We start from the raw sequence: 19282 nt of genomic DNA on the forward strand, positions 1-19282 counted from the left end.
CTGCCCAGCTCTGTTGCAGTCCTTTCATGGAGAGCCCTGCTTGAGGGCACTCCAAAAGGCAGAGTTAAAGATATCTTTTTCTCATGCACATTCTTAGCAGAGCTTTCCAGTTCATGCATTTGAACTTATGATGTTCCCCTCTGTCCTCTAGGCCACCGCTGCCCCGTTCCTGTAACCCTGTCACTTTTATGGCACTGAGCTGCTGGCTGCGGTCTGTTTTTGTATGACCATGACAAGCCACCATGAATTCATCTGAATTATTCTAATGAATACGATATTCTGAATATCTTCGGGAGACAGCTGATGGCCTTTAGCACTGCCAGCCTGCTATCTCATCACACTAATCTTCAATTAACTGATGCAGCTGCTGATGCCATTTTCTGTCATTCTCTTTTTGAAACGTTTGCTCTCACTGCTTTTTGGTAACTTTGATGAAGTGTGACGCTCTCGGAGGCAGTTTAATTTCCTCCGTTGGGCTCCCGGTTCACAGAGGCTCAACATATCCGTGAGATAAACGCACAAGAGGACAGCTTTTAATAGAGAATACAGACATAAAATCAGCACTAAAAGTATTGTTAGGTTTAAAGCACACACACACACGCACACTGACCAAGTGCAAAGTGTTTACTTCTCACAGGTTATTTCCCAACAGTTTGTGGACACACAATAAAATAACACAAACAACTTTTTGAGACATTCCAATCAGCTTTAAAAGCGATTCATTGCTGAGTCAGTTTAGTCCTTAATTCAGTATCTGAACAAAGAGGTGAGGTTTACAAGTGTGTGTGATGCCTCTAATCTAAATGTATCAAGGGGGGTGTGCTAATAAAAAAAAGTTGCTCACCAGCAATCATGTTTACATGAAATACCTGTGAATGCCTCTCATTTAACCTCCCAGAAAAGCTATTTTTGTGTGCAATATCTTCAGCATACTAAATGAAGTCATGCAACATTTTCTGTTCATACTGTGGATATTTTCTGACTTACAGACCTGAAATGAGTACATGGAGCGGGTGGAAATTTAGTCGCCTTTTAATTCGCCTTATTTTTTTACAGCGTTTTTTTAGACCTCAATGCACTTCTTAAGTACATGAAGTACATGAAATTATCAGAGTGCAAAAACACATTTAACCTTAACCAAATGAATTTTACATCCACCCACTAGAAGAAGTCACAGATGAGCATGGTACCAAACTGGTACCAAGCAGACCTTTCATGCTGTTGGTTTTTACCAGTTACACACATGGTGATATCATTAAACTAGAGCCTGACTGATGTAGGACTTTTAAGATACCCGTATTTTCTGATTTAAAAAGTCTGCTATATCGGCCAATATTTTTTTTCTTTCAGACACACATATTTGTTTGTAGTTATTTATTCACTCCTTTATGCCGACTCTGTTCAGAAAGGCTGGTTGTGTTTCTGGCATTCCAAATAAGTTGCAAAGTGCCCTCTTTAGCTTCTCTACGCAATATCAACACTCATACCATATTTGATGGGTGTTTCTGTTACTCTATTTCACAGATGTTATATTAGTACAATTTTTCTGCTGAAACGGTGATTATATTCCATAATATTGATGCTTACAGTTGGTTTTAGAAAAAAATATGGTGAATTGGCTGTAGATGGGGACACTTACAGTGGGTATAGAACTGATTTAATTTCAGCTTTTAACTGAGTTTAGTGCCTTCTCAGTGCTGAAAAGGTCATTTGGTTATCTCCTGTGGTGAAATTGCAAGGAATGAAAAGTGAGTTTTAACCCTTATCTACTCTGATGGCCAGTAACTAATTTTCATTGTACTAAACCTTGCATGATTTCATTTAATATGTAAGTTATTGCATTTTTTGCTTAGCTGATTTTTTTGGATGTCAGGTGGGAACTTTGATGAGTTTTGACTGATTTTCTATGTATATCCTGTATATATTTGATCTATTTGGAGTAATATTCATCTTGTTACTCTGTTTCTTTATAACTCATTTGGTTTTTATAAGTGCTATATATATATATATATATATATATATATATATATATATATATATATATATATATATATAAAAGTACTTCATCATTTTTTAATTACCTATGACTCATTACCCAGAGCAACATGGAAATTTGTCAGATTTATATTGACGTCAGGATTGACCCGATGGATGAGGGAATGAGAGGGAATACTATTTAATTCTGTTCTGGAGGGCAGAAAATCCAGCATTCCAGGCCCACTACCAGACAGCTTCTCCACAGAAATGCATAGAAAAACACAGTGATGGCAGGACAAAGTGAAGAGTCAGTCATGCGTTCATTCAGTCCCATGCCTCCCTTCTGATAAAGCACAACTAGGTATTTGGTTTTCGTCACGTTTCATCTCTGCATTATATTTTCCTCCTCCCACTGCAGCCGACATTGTAAAGTTTCTCTAAGTTATAATAGTTAAGTTTGTCATTCATGTAAACACGATTCGGTATGTATAAATAACTCATCTTGCTCTGCCCTGAAAAACATATACCTCGAGGGAATGTCAGCTTTCATCAAAATACCTCTCAGTCATCCAACACAATATCAAAAATATCATCTTTTTAAATGTTAAAGTCTCTGTAGAAAAATGCCTGAAATATACATGTACATTTGTATACAAAAAAAATTTGATGCAAATTATTACTTCTTCAATAACCCTTTAAAGCTGTAACTATGCCACACTGTACTGAATCTCTGCATGTCATTGTGAAATAAACACAGCTTGTATGGCACCAGATGAGCGGATAGATTTTGATGTACAACGAACAGAATGTCTGGACAAGGACCAGTGACCGCATCATCAACCATTTCAAAACACGAGTCTTTCCAAAAACATGCTGTGGTTGTGCATATGGCACGTACTGACATAGCTATTATTTTCTCCTTATCTGCAGTCCAGCAGAGAGCGTTTCGCTCCCAGGCCGAACCGTTGGGCTTTCCAGACACAAACAATTACAATTCTTAAAAGGCAAATTCCATCGGTTGAGTGGAGCTATTGATTTCCATCTGAGCACGCACAAAGCAAAAACAAGTATAGACATCAATCAAATACTGGCTGACATTATTTCACCCCATCTTGTACTGGTTCATCTTTACTTTTGATGATAAGGTTTCATCGGTGTTTGAATCTTTAAATCAACCATTTATATGAATGAAAATATCACCTCCACATCAATAGATTCATCTTTTTGCACACACACAGTGACTACCCTTCCTGCTTTGCCAGTTAGACAGTAACACTGCTCCAGCACAGCTGGTTCCCAGAGATTGCTTAGTGCACAAACAGCACAAGCACTATGCAAGAGCTATGCAAATGGTGGTGGATGCTTGGCCTCAGCTCTGGCTCTTCCCTGCCTGATCAACCGGGGTCGATCGGTGTATGAAGCAAGCATCCCTTTGTCTCGTATCTCAAGTGTGTCAATGGGCCCTGCAGAGAGAGAGAGAGAAAAAAGAGGAAACATATTAGTGTGAATATCTGGCTGCACAGTGGAGAGCCACTTGACAGAGCAGTCACAGCACTAACAATCACTTTTCATTGACCAAAATGAAAATATGCCAAAGCACAAACGCCCAGTAACACATACACGAGCCATCAAAGTTATTAAGACTGAACAGTCTTGCATTTTTCTTCGTGGATTAAAAAGCCTTCCCTTTTGTGACAGACAATTTGCCCAGACTTGTGGGACTCCTTAAATAGCATTTTTTTCTGTGTTTCTCACTCAAGTCTGAAGAGGTTCAATGAGCAGAGGACCCCATCTGGGCCACTGTGGCTCTTACAGATCTGATCCTGTTGTTGAAATATTGTTTACCTTCCCCGAGTAAGGTGCAGCTGATGCCTCTAACTTTTAACAATCTCCAAAGGAGCGTGAAAGCCTCAGATTAAGTTTGCTTCACCACCAAAGCTTTCTAAGTTGCACCGAGCCATCTCACGGCCTTTGACTCCATGTTACACACATGGCTGCATACACCCATGAGTCTTTTTGCACTCTTTTTCACCTTTTAAAACTCATGCACACGTATCCCCTTTAAAATGAAAATAAATGCATATGAGCACGCACATGCATTTTAATAACACACATGCCCACTCACGTTCCCAAATCATCACTTTGCCTGAGTCACTGACAGAGAAGCACCAAGACGAGCCAGTATTCAGGCCTAATGTGCACCAGATTTACTTCTGAATGCTCTGGCGTTTGGCAATGTAGGTCATGTCTATTTGTATTCTAATGAACCCTGCACACAGCATCTCCATTACAGATGTAATGCCTCTGGCACAAAACACCAAAATGATTTGGTTTTCATTTTGTTTAATGCTTCCCCCATACCAATTTAATTTTTCAATGATTGCTATGAAATATAGTTGATTGAGGGAAACAAAAATCAAAGTAAATGATGCATGCAGAATGGGATGAGCAAACAGACAACTGTGTCTCTTGGCAGACTATCACCACAAACAATCAGACCGAGACACAACAGCTAATTAATATTCACTGGCAAAATGTGTCTCACTCTGACACATCTTTTGGGTTTTATCGCACATTGTGCACATGCCAGGTTGGAAAATGGAACGAAGACAATACAGTCAGTGGGAGCACTATAAGCACATGCATTGACTATTATAGCAAGAAACAAATCATAGTAACAGAGCAGAGGGGTGTACTACAAAGCATGATTAATGGGTTAGCAAGCTATGTTAAGCTTAAAGTCAGAGTTTTATGTGTTATAGAGGTGGTTATCACCTGATTAGATCACCATGGCAACTTTTCCTGAACATATAACCTGGTCTGGAGCAGGTTATGTTCTTAAATGTATTTATAATCAGCTGGGATCACCACATTTATGTTGATTTATTTAGTGTGCTTTAAGTACCATTCAGCTTCTCTGCTGAAGGAATGCAACCTGTTAACACTACCAATTGAAGGCCAGCTATAAAGTTACACCAGCACAAACTGTGCTTCGTATTGTCTGTGGTTTTACATTCATTCAATTGGTGATGCAGAAAATGTTTAACTCTGCTTGAATTGCAGCTTCTGGAACACAGAAAATCAATCAGGTGCATTTGTAGGCTATGTATCACCAAGAATACCAAAACAATCAATAAAATGAATTTCACTTTGATCTGGGCACAAAGTAAACTGATTTCCACGTCTCCTTTATTAGGCCGTGGGACAGGTTTGGATTTACAGTTTTACTAAGACTCTGTGTGAGTCTTGGATCCAAATCCTGGACGAGCCCCTGTTTAAGTTACAATAATGTGAAATGGAGACCTACACTTGTAATTGGTCATTCTTAAACTTGGATTGTTTGTTAATTTAAATGAACCCCCGTTCATGAGCTCATCCTCTCTTCTGCACTTGTTACTGTAACATATCCAAATTTACACATCAAGCCTTTACATGTAAGGATTTTTCAAACTCATTATGGAACGCGGATGTTTACCAATTCACCCGATAAATGGACTATTGACGTCAGCAGGACGTGGGATTGAAATGTAAAAGCTGTACATGGAGGCGGTGCTGGACGCATAACAATAGGGAGTAAAAGCCATCATCCCTAGAAGGTTTTTTGTCATTCAAAGTCAGGAAGTGCCTGACCTTTTTTTTATTAAACCTACAAACAGGAGTGTTTGCTGTACAAAGTGTCAGATATGCTTTAATAATAGCTACCTCACCCACATGTATATGGAGCTGCATGTGCACAAAGAGAGTGTTATGCATACAGATGCTGCTGAGTGGGAGTAAAGCATCATCCAAGGGGAAAGGAAGAAAGAAATGAAGAAATAGTGAGAGAGAGCATGAGACGGGCGGGGGGGTGAGAGAAGAGAGAGAGAGAGAGAGAAAGATGGGTTATAGACAAGAGCTGTGAGCTGTAGGGAGTAGGTCAGTGCATTTGAGTCAGTCCTGACTCATGATGGAGGCGGTGAATATCCACCTCCTCCCTGCCCATTACAACTTCATCCTCAAGCCTGGAGCGCTGGAGCTCAGCTAGCCTTTGCAAAAACTGTGAAAAACTCCTACACCCATGGTCAGAGGAGTAGTGATTTTTGTGTTACAAGAACAATCTGATAATAGGTCATGCATGTATTAAACCAGTGACTGATGAAACACTTTTGCATCGGTCAGCCAGCCCAAATGGCAGAACAGTTTCTCCCACTTCATACTGGCATCCTTCTGTCACACATGTCTGGTAGATTAATACAGAGTAGGTTGAAAGGCAGAGCAAATCTCAACACACTGAAACATGTAAACCTAATGAAAGCTAGCTGTAGTCTGTGTGTCCACAAATTCTATAATTTAACGTCCCTTTTACAAAACAAAGTTCATGTGTACCTGCTTCTGTTTTAACTATGTTTAATGATTGTGAAATTTTATTAAAATGAATAAATTGCCACTAGTGCCAAAACATTTTAAAGGTTAAGAACAGGTTGATATAATGATAATCTGTTTTGCAGTGTTGAAGTGAGAGGGCAAAACAAACAAATAATACAAAAAACCATCAACAACATTTTGGAGTCAGCAGATTTAGTTTAAGAGAGAAATATTTTTGAATAAACATTTAGAAACACTTCAGAAAAAATGGACAATGTGAGCCACTGTGATGTCTTGTATTGGTTAGTCCTGTTGTGAAACATTAAGCAGAGCACGTGTTCTAGTCTATCCTTACATGCCACACAAAAGGCAGCATGTAAATGTGCAAACATGCTTTTCAGACCAAGGGAAGAAATACTTTTTTTTTACTGAAGCACCTAGTCATCCAAATCTATTCATAAGAATTCAGGCTGAATACGTTTTACGTAATGTTAACAACACTTAAAGTATTATCCTTCTTATGTTATCCTGAATTACACATTACCATTTTGTTTAAGACAGTTTGTTCCCACAGGCTAAAATGTTTGCAATGTCTAATATAACGTACTTAAGCTAATGTAATGTAATTGTAATAATGTAAGCAGGCTTCCTAATATTTCAGTCAACAAAATATACTTTTAGCTTTTTAGGTTTTGTACTGTTCTTTGTACTGTGCTTTAATATACAGAAATGCCATTTTTGTAATTTTTTTTAAATACATGATCATACATTCAAATACATGGGAATATCTTTGTGTTTTCATATCAACATGGGTATTGAGAGCCATGTCATTCTACTGTTTCTGGTATTGACCACCACCTTTCTGGTACCCTGGCAACTTTATGTTGATGTGGCAAAAGCTTATCAATGCCAAAGTAGGCATGCCCTAAAACATACCAGAACTGAGCACTTTTGTCTCTAACAAGGCCCATAATTTACAAAATGTATATCATGTTGTATTCAGTAAGACATCTGACTGGAAGGTGCAACAGCAAATTGCCACAAATGAGACAGAGTGGGAAAAGAAAAATAAAGCAGATGCCTCCAATGTTTTCAATGTTTTTCTTTTTGTGTTTAGTTATTTGATCACAGTTTTTGATCAGAAACGGGTAAATTTGGTATGCATTTTGGGTGGTATGATGTTTAGCGCTGTCGCTTCACCGCAAGAAGGTTTTGGGTTCAACCTCAATTGGGGCTGGCCCTTTCTGTGTGGAGTTTACATGTTCTCCCACAGGTTAAAGTAAGGGTTAGGTGACTCTTAATTGGTTGGATGTGATGTGAATCGAAGTCTTTCTCTGTTTATCTGTCTATGATGATGTCTGACTCTGTCTAGCCCTGGTGACTTGTCCAGAGCGTACCCTGCCTCTCACTCTGTGACAGCTGGGTAAATTTCCAGCCCTAGATACTGAGGTGGATAAGAGATTTAAAAAAAAATATGGTAAAGGAACCTCAGCGATAGACTGGCAACCTGTCCAGGGTGTACCCCGCCTCTCGCCCTAAAGACAGCTGGGACATGCTCCAGCGCCCCCGTGACCCTGAAAAGGACACGCGGAAGCGAATGGATGGATATGGTAAAAGATTTTGAAGTTTATTACTAAACTGAGCTAGCCTAAGAGTTTTTAAGCACAGAATTTGCAACAAAACAACTTTAAACATCTTTAATCACATGATGACACTGTGCCAATTTCCTCAGCTACTAAAAAACTACTACGGTGGCAGAAGCCCATATGAGTAGGATCTACTGATGATGTACCTATTTGTATGAGTATTTCAATATGTACGTATGTGTGCATGCTGCTGCCAGACATAAAACCATGAATACAACATTAATACAGTGGATGTTCTGTGCCGTGAGCACTAATCGAGTGGAAAAACATACATCCACATTTGCTACATAACAGCAGGGCAATGCAGCTAAAAGAGCATCAGCTTTCACTGCATCACCATCTCTCTGTCTGTCTCTCTCTACGGCACACTCACTTTCTCTCTGTCCCACACTTTTACCCTATGTGCCCTCATCCCCACTCGTGCTTACTCTTTCTCATTTTTTACATGGCTAAATATCCACTGATCCCTAATCTATATGCCGATTTTAGATTGTAAGGCCAGCGAGGTCTTGCATTGGATTTAGTCATCAATGTGCGATTTTCATTCCCCTGGTTTTCTCAGCTTTAACCTTCAAGATTTCCACCCCCACCACCCCAACAGAACATATAAGTGATATACATATTAAATTCACTGTTTATATAACATGCCTCCCGAACATCACAACTGTCCTCCACACATCTTTACCTTGCTTCCTTATTTCTTACTTCTTATCTTCCTTATTTCTTTCCTCAGTTTCTCTGCTTGCCGGCTTGCTCTCTCCTCTCTCACTGTTTGTCATAAAAAATATGTTTAGCAGCGGTTCAGAGCTTTGTCAAGGCTAATGTTGGTACAAAGGCTTTCTGAGGCAGTGCTGTTATCTCCTCTAGTCTAATCTAGCTAATTAAGGGCATTGCTGGGAGGAAGGTGCTACTATTCTCATCTAACTCCTGGGTGTGCTGTCTCCCCAGTCTGGCAAACTGACTCGTGCTTTTACACACACCTTTGTAAATACAAAGACGTATATGCAGACACACACACACAGATTTGAAAACAATCTCAGATGTACTGAAATATCAGCCATATGCTCACACATTTCTCTCTCTCACACACACATGCAAAAATAACAGACTTTCTGAAACATGCTTCTTAATGGAAGCCAATAAAGTGGAGACTACCAACTGTTCATATAGACTGAGATGGTCCGATGTTACTGCTGATTTAAAAGGAAATAGTTCAGCATTGTTTCGCCTGATTCTCTCCACTCAAGAGCAGAACTGATAGGCTTACTGTCCATTTAGCTTCACATCACAGGGGGGTGGTGCTGATATCACAGCGGGTGGAGGGTAGATGTCAACAAAAATGAGACTTGCATTGCTAAAGACAGATTTTTATTAGAAAATAAAGTAAAAGATTTTTCAATTAGTATGCGCTGTGGAGACGTCTGTCGACACAAATCAAAATGCCAGCTGTATCAGCTAACACTTCCTTCTCTCTCTCTCCAACCTGCCGTGTCACTCTTTTCATTTTCTCTCCCTCCTTTTACTTCTACAGTCTCACACGTCAACAAAATGAATCCTGGAAGGTGATGAAGGAAGAGGTAGTACCAACTCACTTGTCTGTCTCACAACCCTAACTGTGAATCTAGGCAGGTATGTGTGAAGATATATTCTGTTTATGTGCCAGCATATTGGAAGATCTTTAAGTTTTTGTATAAAATCTAGGGGAAGTGGGTGCTATTGTTTCATCTAGAAAGATATTAATTCATTATATTATTGCTAATGGAGAAGATCCCAAGTAATAGACTCAGTACCAACAATCTCCTGGAAGAAACAAAACAAAAAGCAGTCTACCAGTATCAGTTGCCCAAGAACCAACAAACAGATGCAGTGGTGTGTCCAGAGGGGAAACATGGGGTGGCACTCGCCCCATGTTTGAAATATGAAATAGGCACTCCTGGATAAAGTGCCCTATATCTTTAGATAATAGCATTAGCAGGAACAGTACTGGGATATAACTTGTTATATTTAACAAGTTACTTTATAGTGTTTTAATGTACTTTATTTAAGTATTTCTTAAATTAAATATACAGACTTGGTATGGCATATGCACATGCAATTTTCTTTTAGTGCTTGCTATTTCTTTTTCACTATATTTTAAATTCAAATATACTATGTGCTTCACAACAACTGTTTTAAATTGTAAGAAACTGTAATTACCTTTTTTTTGCTTACTTTAAAATATACTGTCGTTTTAATATTTTTAAGCTATAAGTAATGAAATAATTTCCAGCTGCAACATTAAAAAGATACAAATTCATGAATCAACAGTTATGATCTAATAATATCATGTATATTATACATGCTAATATTGTGCCTTTTGAGGCTTGGTAAGTTGCAGTGGCAGTTTTCAAGCAATGGCATCTGTATGAGGGCACAGGAGTACCCATGAACATGAAAATTGTAAGTTTTCTACACCAATTTTAATTCCCTGTCTTGTTCTTGGTTCTTCCTGTGCTGTGCTCTTTAAAAATATCCTGGGAACACCTCTGTACTGTACATATGAAGATACTCTAAAAAACCACAAAAACACAGACAGACTCATGGGGATGTGCTGGAGCAAACAAACCTGCTTGATGAACAACTCGTATAGGCACACTCAGGAACACTCACCGCTTCGTCCTGATCTCTCCATGTACATCTCGATGCCCACGGCGATGCCTTCTTCTGTTCCACTCACTATATCCGCTCTTTTGTTTATTATTTCCAATCCTTTCTTCTCTCTGGATAATCCAAAGTTCAACTGGAGTAGAAAGCACTCATAAAGTAGAAAACACTATGAATGATTCGAAAATGTTTAAACTAGACACAACAAGGGGGGTTGGTGTCAAACTGTGGTGGTGGTTGATTTGCGAAGGATTGTTTTCTGGGGCTTGAGAGAAGGTGTGTGGGGAGGCACACAAGGTGGAGCAGTGTTTCCTGTTGGTGGGAAACTGTGGCTGACTGGTAGACCGCCATTTTCCAACATGAATTCATGGGAAAGAGAATGAGGAGGAGGAGGGGAAGAGGAGCAGCAGTGTACTGGGCTGAGCCTCAAGTCATTCAGCTCAGCCTGCAAGTGTAGTTCTGTGTCATCTACATCGTACTGGAGGTCGCAGTCCGGGCAGTAGCCATGAAACTGAACCTTCTCGCTGAAACGTACACGTTCCCTCTCACGTGGCTCCCTGCCAGGGGCCTTGGGGCATTTGTTCTTTTCATGCCGTAGAAGAGGCATGGGTCTGGGCAATGTAGGAACAAGACCCGACTCAGGGATTCCACTGTCATTAGAAATGAAGCATGGTGTAGAGGAAAATAAATCCCTGTTTGATTTCAATGGGAAAACCCCACCATTCCTTAATAGAGACCCATTAGCCTTGGATAGATTCCCTGATAACACTAAAGTTGGATGAGGCAGATTTTTAACGTTGTGGTCCTCGGCTCTCAGCGGGGTATGCCTTGGTGGTGGTAGAGGTGGGTGTGGCTTCTTGAGTACAGTCAGGACTCCAGGAGGGTTGATGGGGACTGGCATTAGGGAAGCAGGTGTTTTAAATATGCAGTCTTCGGGAAAGAGTTTCATCTTCTCCAGGCTGGATGCAGTGGTAGTGGTGGTGGTGGAGCTCGAGCTGGAGTTCAGTGTGTCTGTCTTTGAGCTGTCTGTTAGTCCGTCTTCCTCCAACTGCAGGTCACAAGTTAGGGTGTCAATCTCATGAACAACCTGTTGGTGATAATAGGAAGTGTAACTATGACAGCTGAAGGAAAAATAAATAAGTGTGTCACAAGAAGATGAAATTAGGCCACTTAGATTATGGTATAAACTGTAAAAGCTGCGTCCTTATTCACAAGGGATGTCCACAGCAGGTATCTCCACATGTTTCACTTGGCAGAATTTTTATGCTGGATGCCCTTCCTGATTCAAGCCCAGAGGGATTTGTGTCTCCTCCTGAGACTCACCCGAGGAGCTTATGATTTGTTAGGAGAATGTGTGTAAACCACTTCACCATGGAGCCACTGGTTATGGTATAAGTTGTAATGATGCAATATTTTGGTCAGTGATTATTAATTAGATTGACCTAATTTTGAAACATTGTTTCTAGAACCAAAGTTCCTCCTAACAGCCAAACTCTTGTTAACAAAAGGTTCTCTTTTTGTCATCCTGGGTGAACTGAGATGAACTAAACCAGCCAAAGCATATGGGAGAGTTTGTTTGGATTTTTTTAGTAAAGAGCAAAAGTTTAACGCTTTAGCAGATAGCCTACTTTAAAATTATTTGTTTTACATCAATAATCTTATTTCCATAATTGCAGAAGCCATCATAATTTTCAATTGCGAAGCCCTACAGAAAATATTTACTATTACAGTCTCATCTAAAAAGTTACCAACTTGGAAAAAATGCATTAGGATATAGGGTAAGAAGATGAAGTAGAGGAAAAGACAAATTAAAATCTTTGTATGTTCTTAATTACATTTTAAAGAGGAAACACTTCCAAATTTATAAGACTGAAGATTGCTTAATACATCCCAATGACAACCACAGTGAGAGAAAATAACTATCAATAGGATTTTTGAGAGAAGCCATGAGCCTGCCAGATTCTGACCTAAGTGATAGATTACATCAATCTCATGCACCAGCAGAATTCAAGAGAAGTAGCAGCACCAAACATATCCTGTGATGCAAGACGGAAGAACCATCATTTGTAATATGCAACCAATTTTGAGAAAGAAGAAAAGAGAAAAGATGACAAAGACAAAGGAATGTAAAAAAAAAAAGAACAGTGCAGAGGAGTGAAAAGATCACTAAACTGTTTGTCTCTTATTAATCAAAATACCATGAAAAAGACATAACCGAAGGCTTTGTTTCCTTGAAATGCAACATGTGACAGCAGACCATTAGGAGACATTTAACAAATCTGTAATGAAAAAGAAATTATGTAAAATGCCCTACTAACTTTATCAGAAAGGATATGAATACAGTAGATACAGTAGATATGAAACAGCAGATAGAAAAATACATCTATGTCTTCCCATCGGAAGTTTGCATCCACATCCTACATAATGAAAGTACTTAAGAACTGTTCAGGAAGATAACAAGCAATATGTACTGATAAAAATAAATAAAAACAATAAATAGAGGAAAACTTTAATTAGAGTATAGAATTGAGCCAGTTAAACTTCTCGTCATTTAAGTTGCAGAGAGGGTTAACAGATGCACTAAAGGTGCTACAGTGAGACCCAATACAAGAATGGTTTTATAGATGAAGGCTACTGACCCCTTTTTTCCTCCTCATCTTTTCTGGTTGTTTTTTCACTAGGTTTGCGTTTGGTTATGGTCAGTGTCACTACTGGTAGTGTGAGATACCTGGACCCTAGAAAGGCTGCACAGTCCAACACCTCCGAGCACAGTCTCCAGAGCATGGAGGAGAATTCAGGAGACAGGTAGTTACTCTAGGAGCGCTGGACAGTGTTGTAGAAGATCCTTACCCATCAGCAGGGCATTCCTTTGTGTAAAGAGGAACAGGATGGACATTGCCAGAGGCCTATAAAATGAGCTCCAGCAGACCACCGATGGGAATGTCTCTGACCAAACAATCAGAAATAGACTTAATGAGGGTGGCCGGAGAGCCCAACATCCTCTAGTGGGTCCTGTGCTCACTGCCTGGCACTGTGGAACCTGATTTGGCATTTGCCATAGAACCACAGAATTGGAACGTACACCACTGGCACCCTGTGCTGTTTACAGATGAGACCAGGTTCACCCTTAACACATGTGACACGTGATTTTGGAGACACATGTGATTGTTCAGCATGACCAGTTTGATGATGGGTCAATGATGGTCTAGGGAAGCATATCCATGGAGGGATGCACAGACCTCTACAAGGTGAGCAACAGCACCCTGACTGCCATTAGGAAATGGAATGAAATCCTTGGACCCATTGCTTTAAACTGGCAGACATGCTCACTTGACCTAAATCCAATACAGCCAAATTGAACGCCAGACTGTCCAGGAGCTCAGATCTCCTCACAGATCTAGGAGGAGATGGAAACCCATTACTCATCTCATTAGGAGCAGGTCCTGATGTTGTCAGGCATGCATACAAGCACGCAGGGCCCATACACCAATGAGTACCATTTTGAGTTGCTGCATTTTGGCAAAATGGACTAGTCAGCCGCATAATTTTTTCACTTTGATTTTATGGAATGTCTTTGAATTCAGCCCTCTGTAAGTTGATAATCTTAATTTTCATCAAACAATGTGATATCCTTTCATTCCCAATAAATCCAAAACCCAGTCCATATCAGCAGAGATATCCAGCATGTTTTTTTCTCCATTAAAATCTTATGTGTTTTTAAAATGTTCCTTTAATTTTTTAAAAATTAGACCTGCATATATTCAAGTGCACATGCAAAATGCTATAGCTGAATTTCCTCGAACACTGTCTTATTAGATTGTCACATCATGTTGTTATAAAAAATGTATCAAATGTTGATAACAATATTAACTAGATATCTATTAAAAACAAAGATGAATACTTCATCAATATTCACTGGGAAGTGTTTGACCATTCTTGGAATACACCACGTCGTACTGCTCTCAGCTGCTCTCATATAGCTAACAAATGATGGAAGTAGCCAGCTTAGTGAAGTCCCTTGCTATGTGTTTTCACTTTTGCCATCTTGGTGCTTTGATACTGGATGCGATGAACAAATGGTGGATCTGAAGGTTGGATGGACTACACATCTAAGAATGATTAATCTACATATATATGCATGTTTTTTCTTCTTTTGTTTGTTTCTGGAATTGATCAATAGAATTCAGTTTTAACCAGATTATTTAAAAATACTTATGAAACAAAAGCTAAAAGTCTTTTGCTAACACTTTGGTAGTGATTTTTCTTTAGCAATCATTTATTAATCAGTAGAACAATATGTGTTATATTATCGTATATTCTTTATTGACACAATATTAATATTTCAATTTTAAATATCAATGTTATTCTCAGTATGTGATTATATTTATCAGTGGTTCAGGTGGTAGAGCGGGTCGTCTACCAATTGGAGGTCAATGGACCCATCCCAGATACTCCTGTTCATGTGTCAAACCCCCACGTTACTCCAGATGCATCTTTCATATTTTGAGTTTAAGTGAATATTAGATAAGTGCTTACATATAGATAAAAGCACTGCCTGAATATGTGTGTTGTGTAATTGGATGAATTAAACTTGTTGTAGAAAGTGCTTTCAGTGCTCAAATTAAGTAGAAAGGCACTATGTAAGTACCAGCCCATTAACCATTTACCATCAAAACCAAGGCTATTATAGTTAACTAGAGCTTACTATGAAAAAAGTCCAGCTAACTGAACTGAACTAATGAAAAAAGAACAAAGATGTAGACTGTAGAGGAAACTTCCTTCAGTTCTGAACTTCTGCTTTGCCCCTGACAAATTTTAACTACAAAGGAAAATAAAATTAACCTTTTTAGTTATTCAAAATTAAACTGAACAATTTTGAATAACTGGCAATAAATTGAATAAGTAAACTCACTAAATAAAAACATTAAAAAGTTGAAATAAAAAAATAAACTAAAAGCTATATTAACCCTAATTGTGACACCTCTAAATTCCAGCTGTCGACCAAACAAGATACACCCACCTAAAACCAAGGGCTGACTAGACAACTAAAATATGATAGACCATGCACACTTTATCTTTAGAAATGTAAGTACTTGCACTTTCAGCACTTCCATGGACACAGATACTCTACTATTCATTTACACCTACAGTGCTCAGGCAATATCTGGATGCTGGAAAGGTTTATAATACATCATAAACATTGCCCAAGAAGTCTTTAACACAGCAGATAAAATTTAATAATCATAGTAAACTCTACTGGGAACTAATAACTGGTACTTAGTAATATAATGCCCACGTTATTGAGGCATTTTCAGAAGTCTTTCCAAAAACCTTCCCTTTAGAGTACATTTCCTTCCTGCTTCTCTTCCCTTGTTGGAGAGTGGTGCTTCCTTTGAAGCCCAGAACTGAAGTGGTGTTGGACATTTTGCTAATGTTTAAGTCGGCAGCTCTCATAGGGTCTAAAAAAAGTCTAACATAAGTTGAGCTGAGCATGCATAGGTTCACAGTATCCTAGCCATTAAAGCAACCAAGGAGAAAATTTCTCTAGAAAGTAAAATTACAACATTTGAGACAAAGATGTTGTTTATCTTTTGGATTAGGGGTTCTCATCTTAGAGTACCCAGTATGTTAGCCTGCTCTCAAGCACATTTGCTATCATGTGGTTTTAAATGCATGTGCAAACAGCAACTAAGAAGAGAGAGCAAGTGACTGAGAGGGAGCGATAAAAATAAAGATGAGAAGGCTAGGGCAGAGTGCTAAACTCTCCATGCAGTCTTTAAATGGATAATTTGTTGGGACACACACAAGAGGTAATACCAGTATCCCAGTGTGCAGCCCCTGTTGTAGGCCAGGCAGCTTCGGCGGCAGTGCCAAGCATCTGGGCAGGGTCCCTCCTTGGAGCCAGGCTCGGCTCCAGCCCCGTCTGTGAGTTATAACAGATAACTGCATTTCAAATGGATTACACCCCAAACACTGGCTTTGATAGTAACACCCCCTGGAGGTATGTGTTTAGTGTGTGCGGTGTCAGAATAACTGATCCTCTACACAATCTCCCAGAAGCAAAAGAAAAAAAGCAAGAAGGGAAGAAAAAGGAAGGGCACATCACATAAAAAGATCAGAATAGACAGATTACAATGGCTTCTTCTTCTCATTTATCTCTGGTGCCTGCTGTGACATATTGTAAACTGCTGAAAAACACAAAAGGAGTGTAATTTAGTCAAAGTTGCAGGAAAAAATGAGAGTGAGGGGAACAGAGCGGCAGAAGGAGACAGATGCTGTGTCGGCTACCCATCCATAATGTACCACAGGCTGTACGCAATAGAGTTGTATTAGAATGACAGCTTGTCATGTTAAGGTTAGAGGTTTGGCAGAGCGGACTGGATGCCTGGTGTGCAGTCGGCAGAGGAATGCAAGCATAAAAGCAGGTAAGACTGCAGGTTATTTCAAGTGAGGGGGTGAGACTGATTCAGAGAAACCACTTTAATGTGAATGAAGGGAAATATGTCACAGAGGCAGCTATATATTACTGGTTCTGTGACTGTGAATATAAACCTGAAATATCATCCTGATTTCTACAGAAACATCTGTAGTCTCTCCATCACTGAGATTTGAGACCTCAGTCAGACAGCTCTAAAAGAGTTTTGATCTTTTAGGACTAGAGAGGAGGAGGACAGCCACAAATACACATGCCGAGAGACAAAGAAAGATGAAGATAAGCAAGACACCACAAGGAGTCCAGGGAGGTGACAGGTGAAAAGAAGAAGACCACTTTCTCTCTATTATTTGACAGGAAATCATTTGGACCAACAAAACAGTCAGCATTAAGATGATGAAATTCAATGCAAAATCACCTTCCTGCTTGCACCAACTTGTCCATTAAATATTAATTGTGATCACATTTTTTTCACACTTTCATCAAAGCTTATGAGTCAGGGTGAAGAAGCTGTCCTGCCATTTCCCACCCTATGTCCTCCCAGTGCCAAATCTCTCTCATGTTGGTGATAATGATCACATACATTAATGGGAAAGGCAGGAGCACGGTGTGTAGTCTTTTCCAGGCCCCACTGGTGAGGTCGATGTCAGCCCTCCATCTCTTCTCAGTCAAGGATGCTCAGAAAAAGCACCCTCACAGCAAGCCTGTGGAAATAACACGACACATGGCAGAATACTTCTTCTAATTTACCTCTTTGAGCTCTTTAGCTACATCCTTAAGATCTCCCAGGATGGTTTCCAAATTCTCCACGATTGTCTTGATCTCCTTTTTCACTTTTACTTTGGAGACTACTCCTTCAGCTTCTGCATTTGGTGTCCCTGACATTCTTCAGTTTATGGCACAATCTATTTCATGAAGGATCTCAAGTCAAATCCTTTGCTCGCCACGCTGCCACTTTGCCAACGCATTTTCTCTCTCTTTTTTGCTATGTAGTCCCCCAGCTGCCGTCACTTTTTCTCTCCTAAATCACGGCCAGGACGGAGAGAAGTGGCGTCGGGCAGCATTCTATAGCTAACACTAGGCATGCGCAATAGAGCGTAACACACAAAAATAACGGTTATGTCAAAATATTGTATCATACTGCCTGGGAAACAGCGCCCGTCCACAGGTTTATGTCCAACGGCAACAAAAAATGACGTGCCACGGGCATCCTTCACGTCGACAGAGCGCTAAATTCAACATTTTGTTAGAAAATCAGCGACGCCAGCGCTTTAAAAATTGTTTAAGCAAAGAAGGGAAAGAAGAAGAAAAAGAAAAAGAAAGAGGCAGCTGTCCGAACCGTTACACAGTTGTTCGTTACTGTAACGGTCCATAATCCTCAGGCATCGACAAAATTATAATAAGCTCCTCCTGTTCTCCACATAATTAATAGATGGTAATGATATACCATGACAGGTAACGACAACCGAGAGGCACGGTCCTCGGAAAAACACCCCGCCAGTTTCATCCTGTCTACATCGCAGCCTCCTTGGAGAGTCTGAGCACAGGATGCTCGTGCGCGGTCTCTCTCGCTGTCCTCACGCGCTCTCTCTCTCTCGCTCCTCCTCACGCTCTCTCTCCCTCTCCCTCTCTCTCTCTGTTACATCAAGAGGATGCTGCTGATTCAGTCACTTTATTTGGTGTTCTCGTCATTTGCCCTGCAAATTTGTTAACATTTCTTCGTGATTCGGAACGGTTCTGTTTGTTGCGTTCAAATAACATCATTACATCCCCACCACAGGTGGGCTATCCCTACAGTCTAACTACTGCCAGTCCCGCAATATGCATAATTAATATGCAGGACTTCTTATTATCTGTATATAGAATAAATAGTATTGTAAGGGCTGTAAAATAAATGTATTAAATATGACTATTATGAATAAAATTAGGATATTTGCCAACTTTATTTTGTTGATTAGTTAGATATGGGAATGTAACGTTAGGAGATAAAAGCAGTGATTTAAAATCAAAAACAACCAAACAATCTGCATCTCTCCAACTGGCTTTGAACTGGCTTATATTGCAACCTGTGAAGCTTCAACTTATTTTAGGCTACAGTTTAATATTCTGATTCACAGAGGAGCAAAGGAGTTCTTAAAATTATTAATTTCTCCCTGATGAACTCTAAACCATCTGCCTGATGGTAGCAACTCATACAAAGAGTGCAGAATGTACTCAGATGGATCACACAGCATTCTCT

At 39.6% G+C, this 19282-nt stretch overlaps 1 protein-coding gene across 2 annotated transcripts; it reads right to left on the minus strand.

Annotated features, from left to right (window-relative positions):
• Window positions 1-511: 511 nt before the first annotated feature.
• Window positions 512-19139, minus strand: prr16 (proline rich 16). 2 transcript variants are annotated; one of them, XM_026188137.2, is made up of 3 exons: window positions 17794-19139; window positions 10617-11697; window positions 512-3440 (listed from the first exon to the last, which is right to left on the minus strand). In XM_026188137.2, exons 1-2 carry the CDS (start codon window positions 17926-17928, stop codon window positions 10831-10833), a joined length of 1002 nt encoding a protein of 333 aa, XP_026043922.1. In that variant the 5' UTR covers window positions 17929-19139; the 3' UTR covers window positions 512-3440; window positions 10617-10830. The 2 variants fall into 2 exon arrangements, with proteins under 2 accessions (XP_026043922.1, XP_026043924.1); XM_026188139.2 differs by lacking the exon at window positions 512-3440 and adding an exon at window positions 9373-9522.
• Between the last annotated feature and the right edge of the window lie 143 nt (window positions 19140-19282).

Source organism: Astatotilapia calliptera, chromosome 12 (assembly GCF_964374335.1).
Source record: "Astatotilapia calliptera chromosome 12, fAstCal68.1, whole genome shotgun sequence".
NCBI classification, from domain to species: Eukaryota; Metazoa; Chordata; class Actinopteri; order Cichliformes; family Cichlidae; genus Astatotilapia; species Astatotilapia calliptera.

Bases quoted from the DNA above. Each gene is read 5' to 3' on its own strand.
- prr16 (XM_026188137.2), bottom strand. From the start codon at position 17,928: ATGTCAGGGACACCAAATGCAGAAGCTGAAGGAGTAGTCTCCAAAGTA. The intron at 11,698-17,793 runs GTAAATTAGAAG...TATCACCAACAG, and splicing joins TAGCTAAAGAGCTCAAAGAG to GTTGTTCATGAGATTGACAC.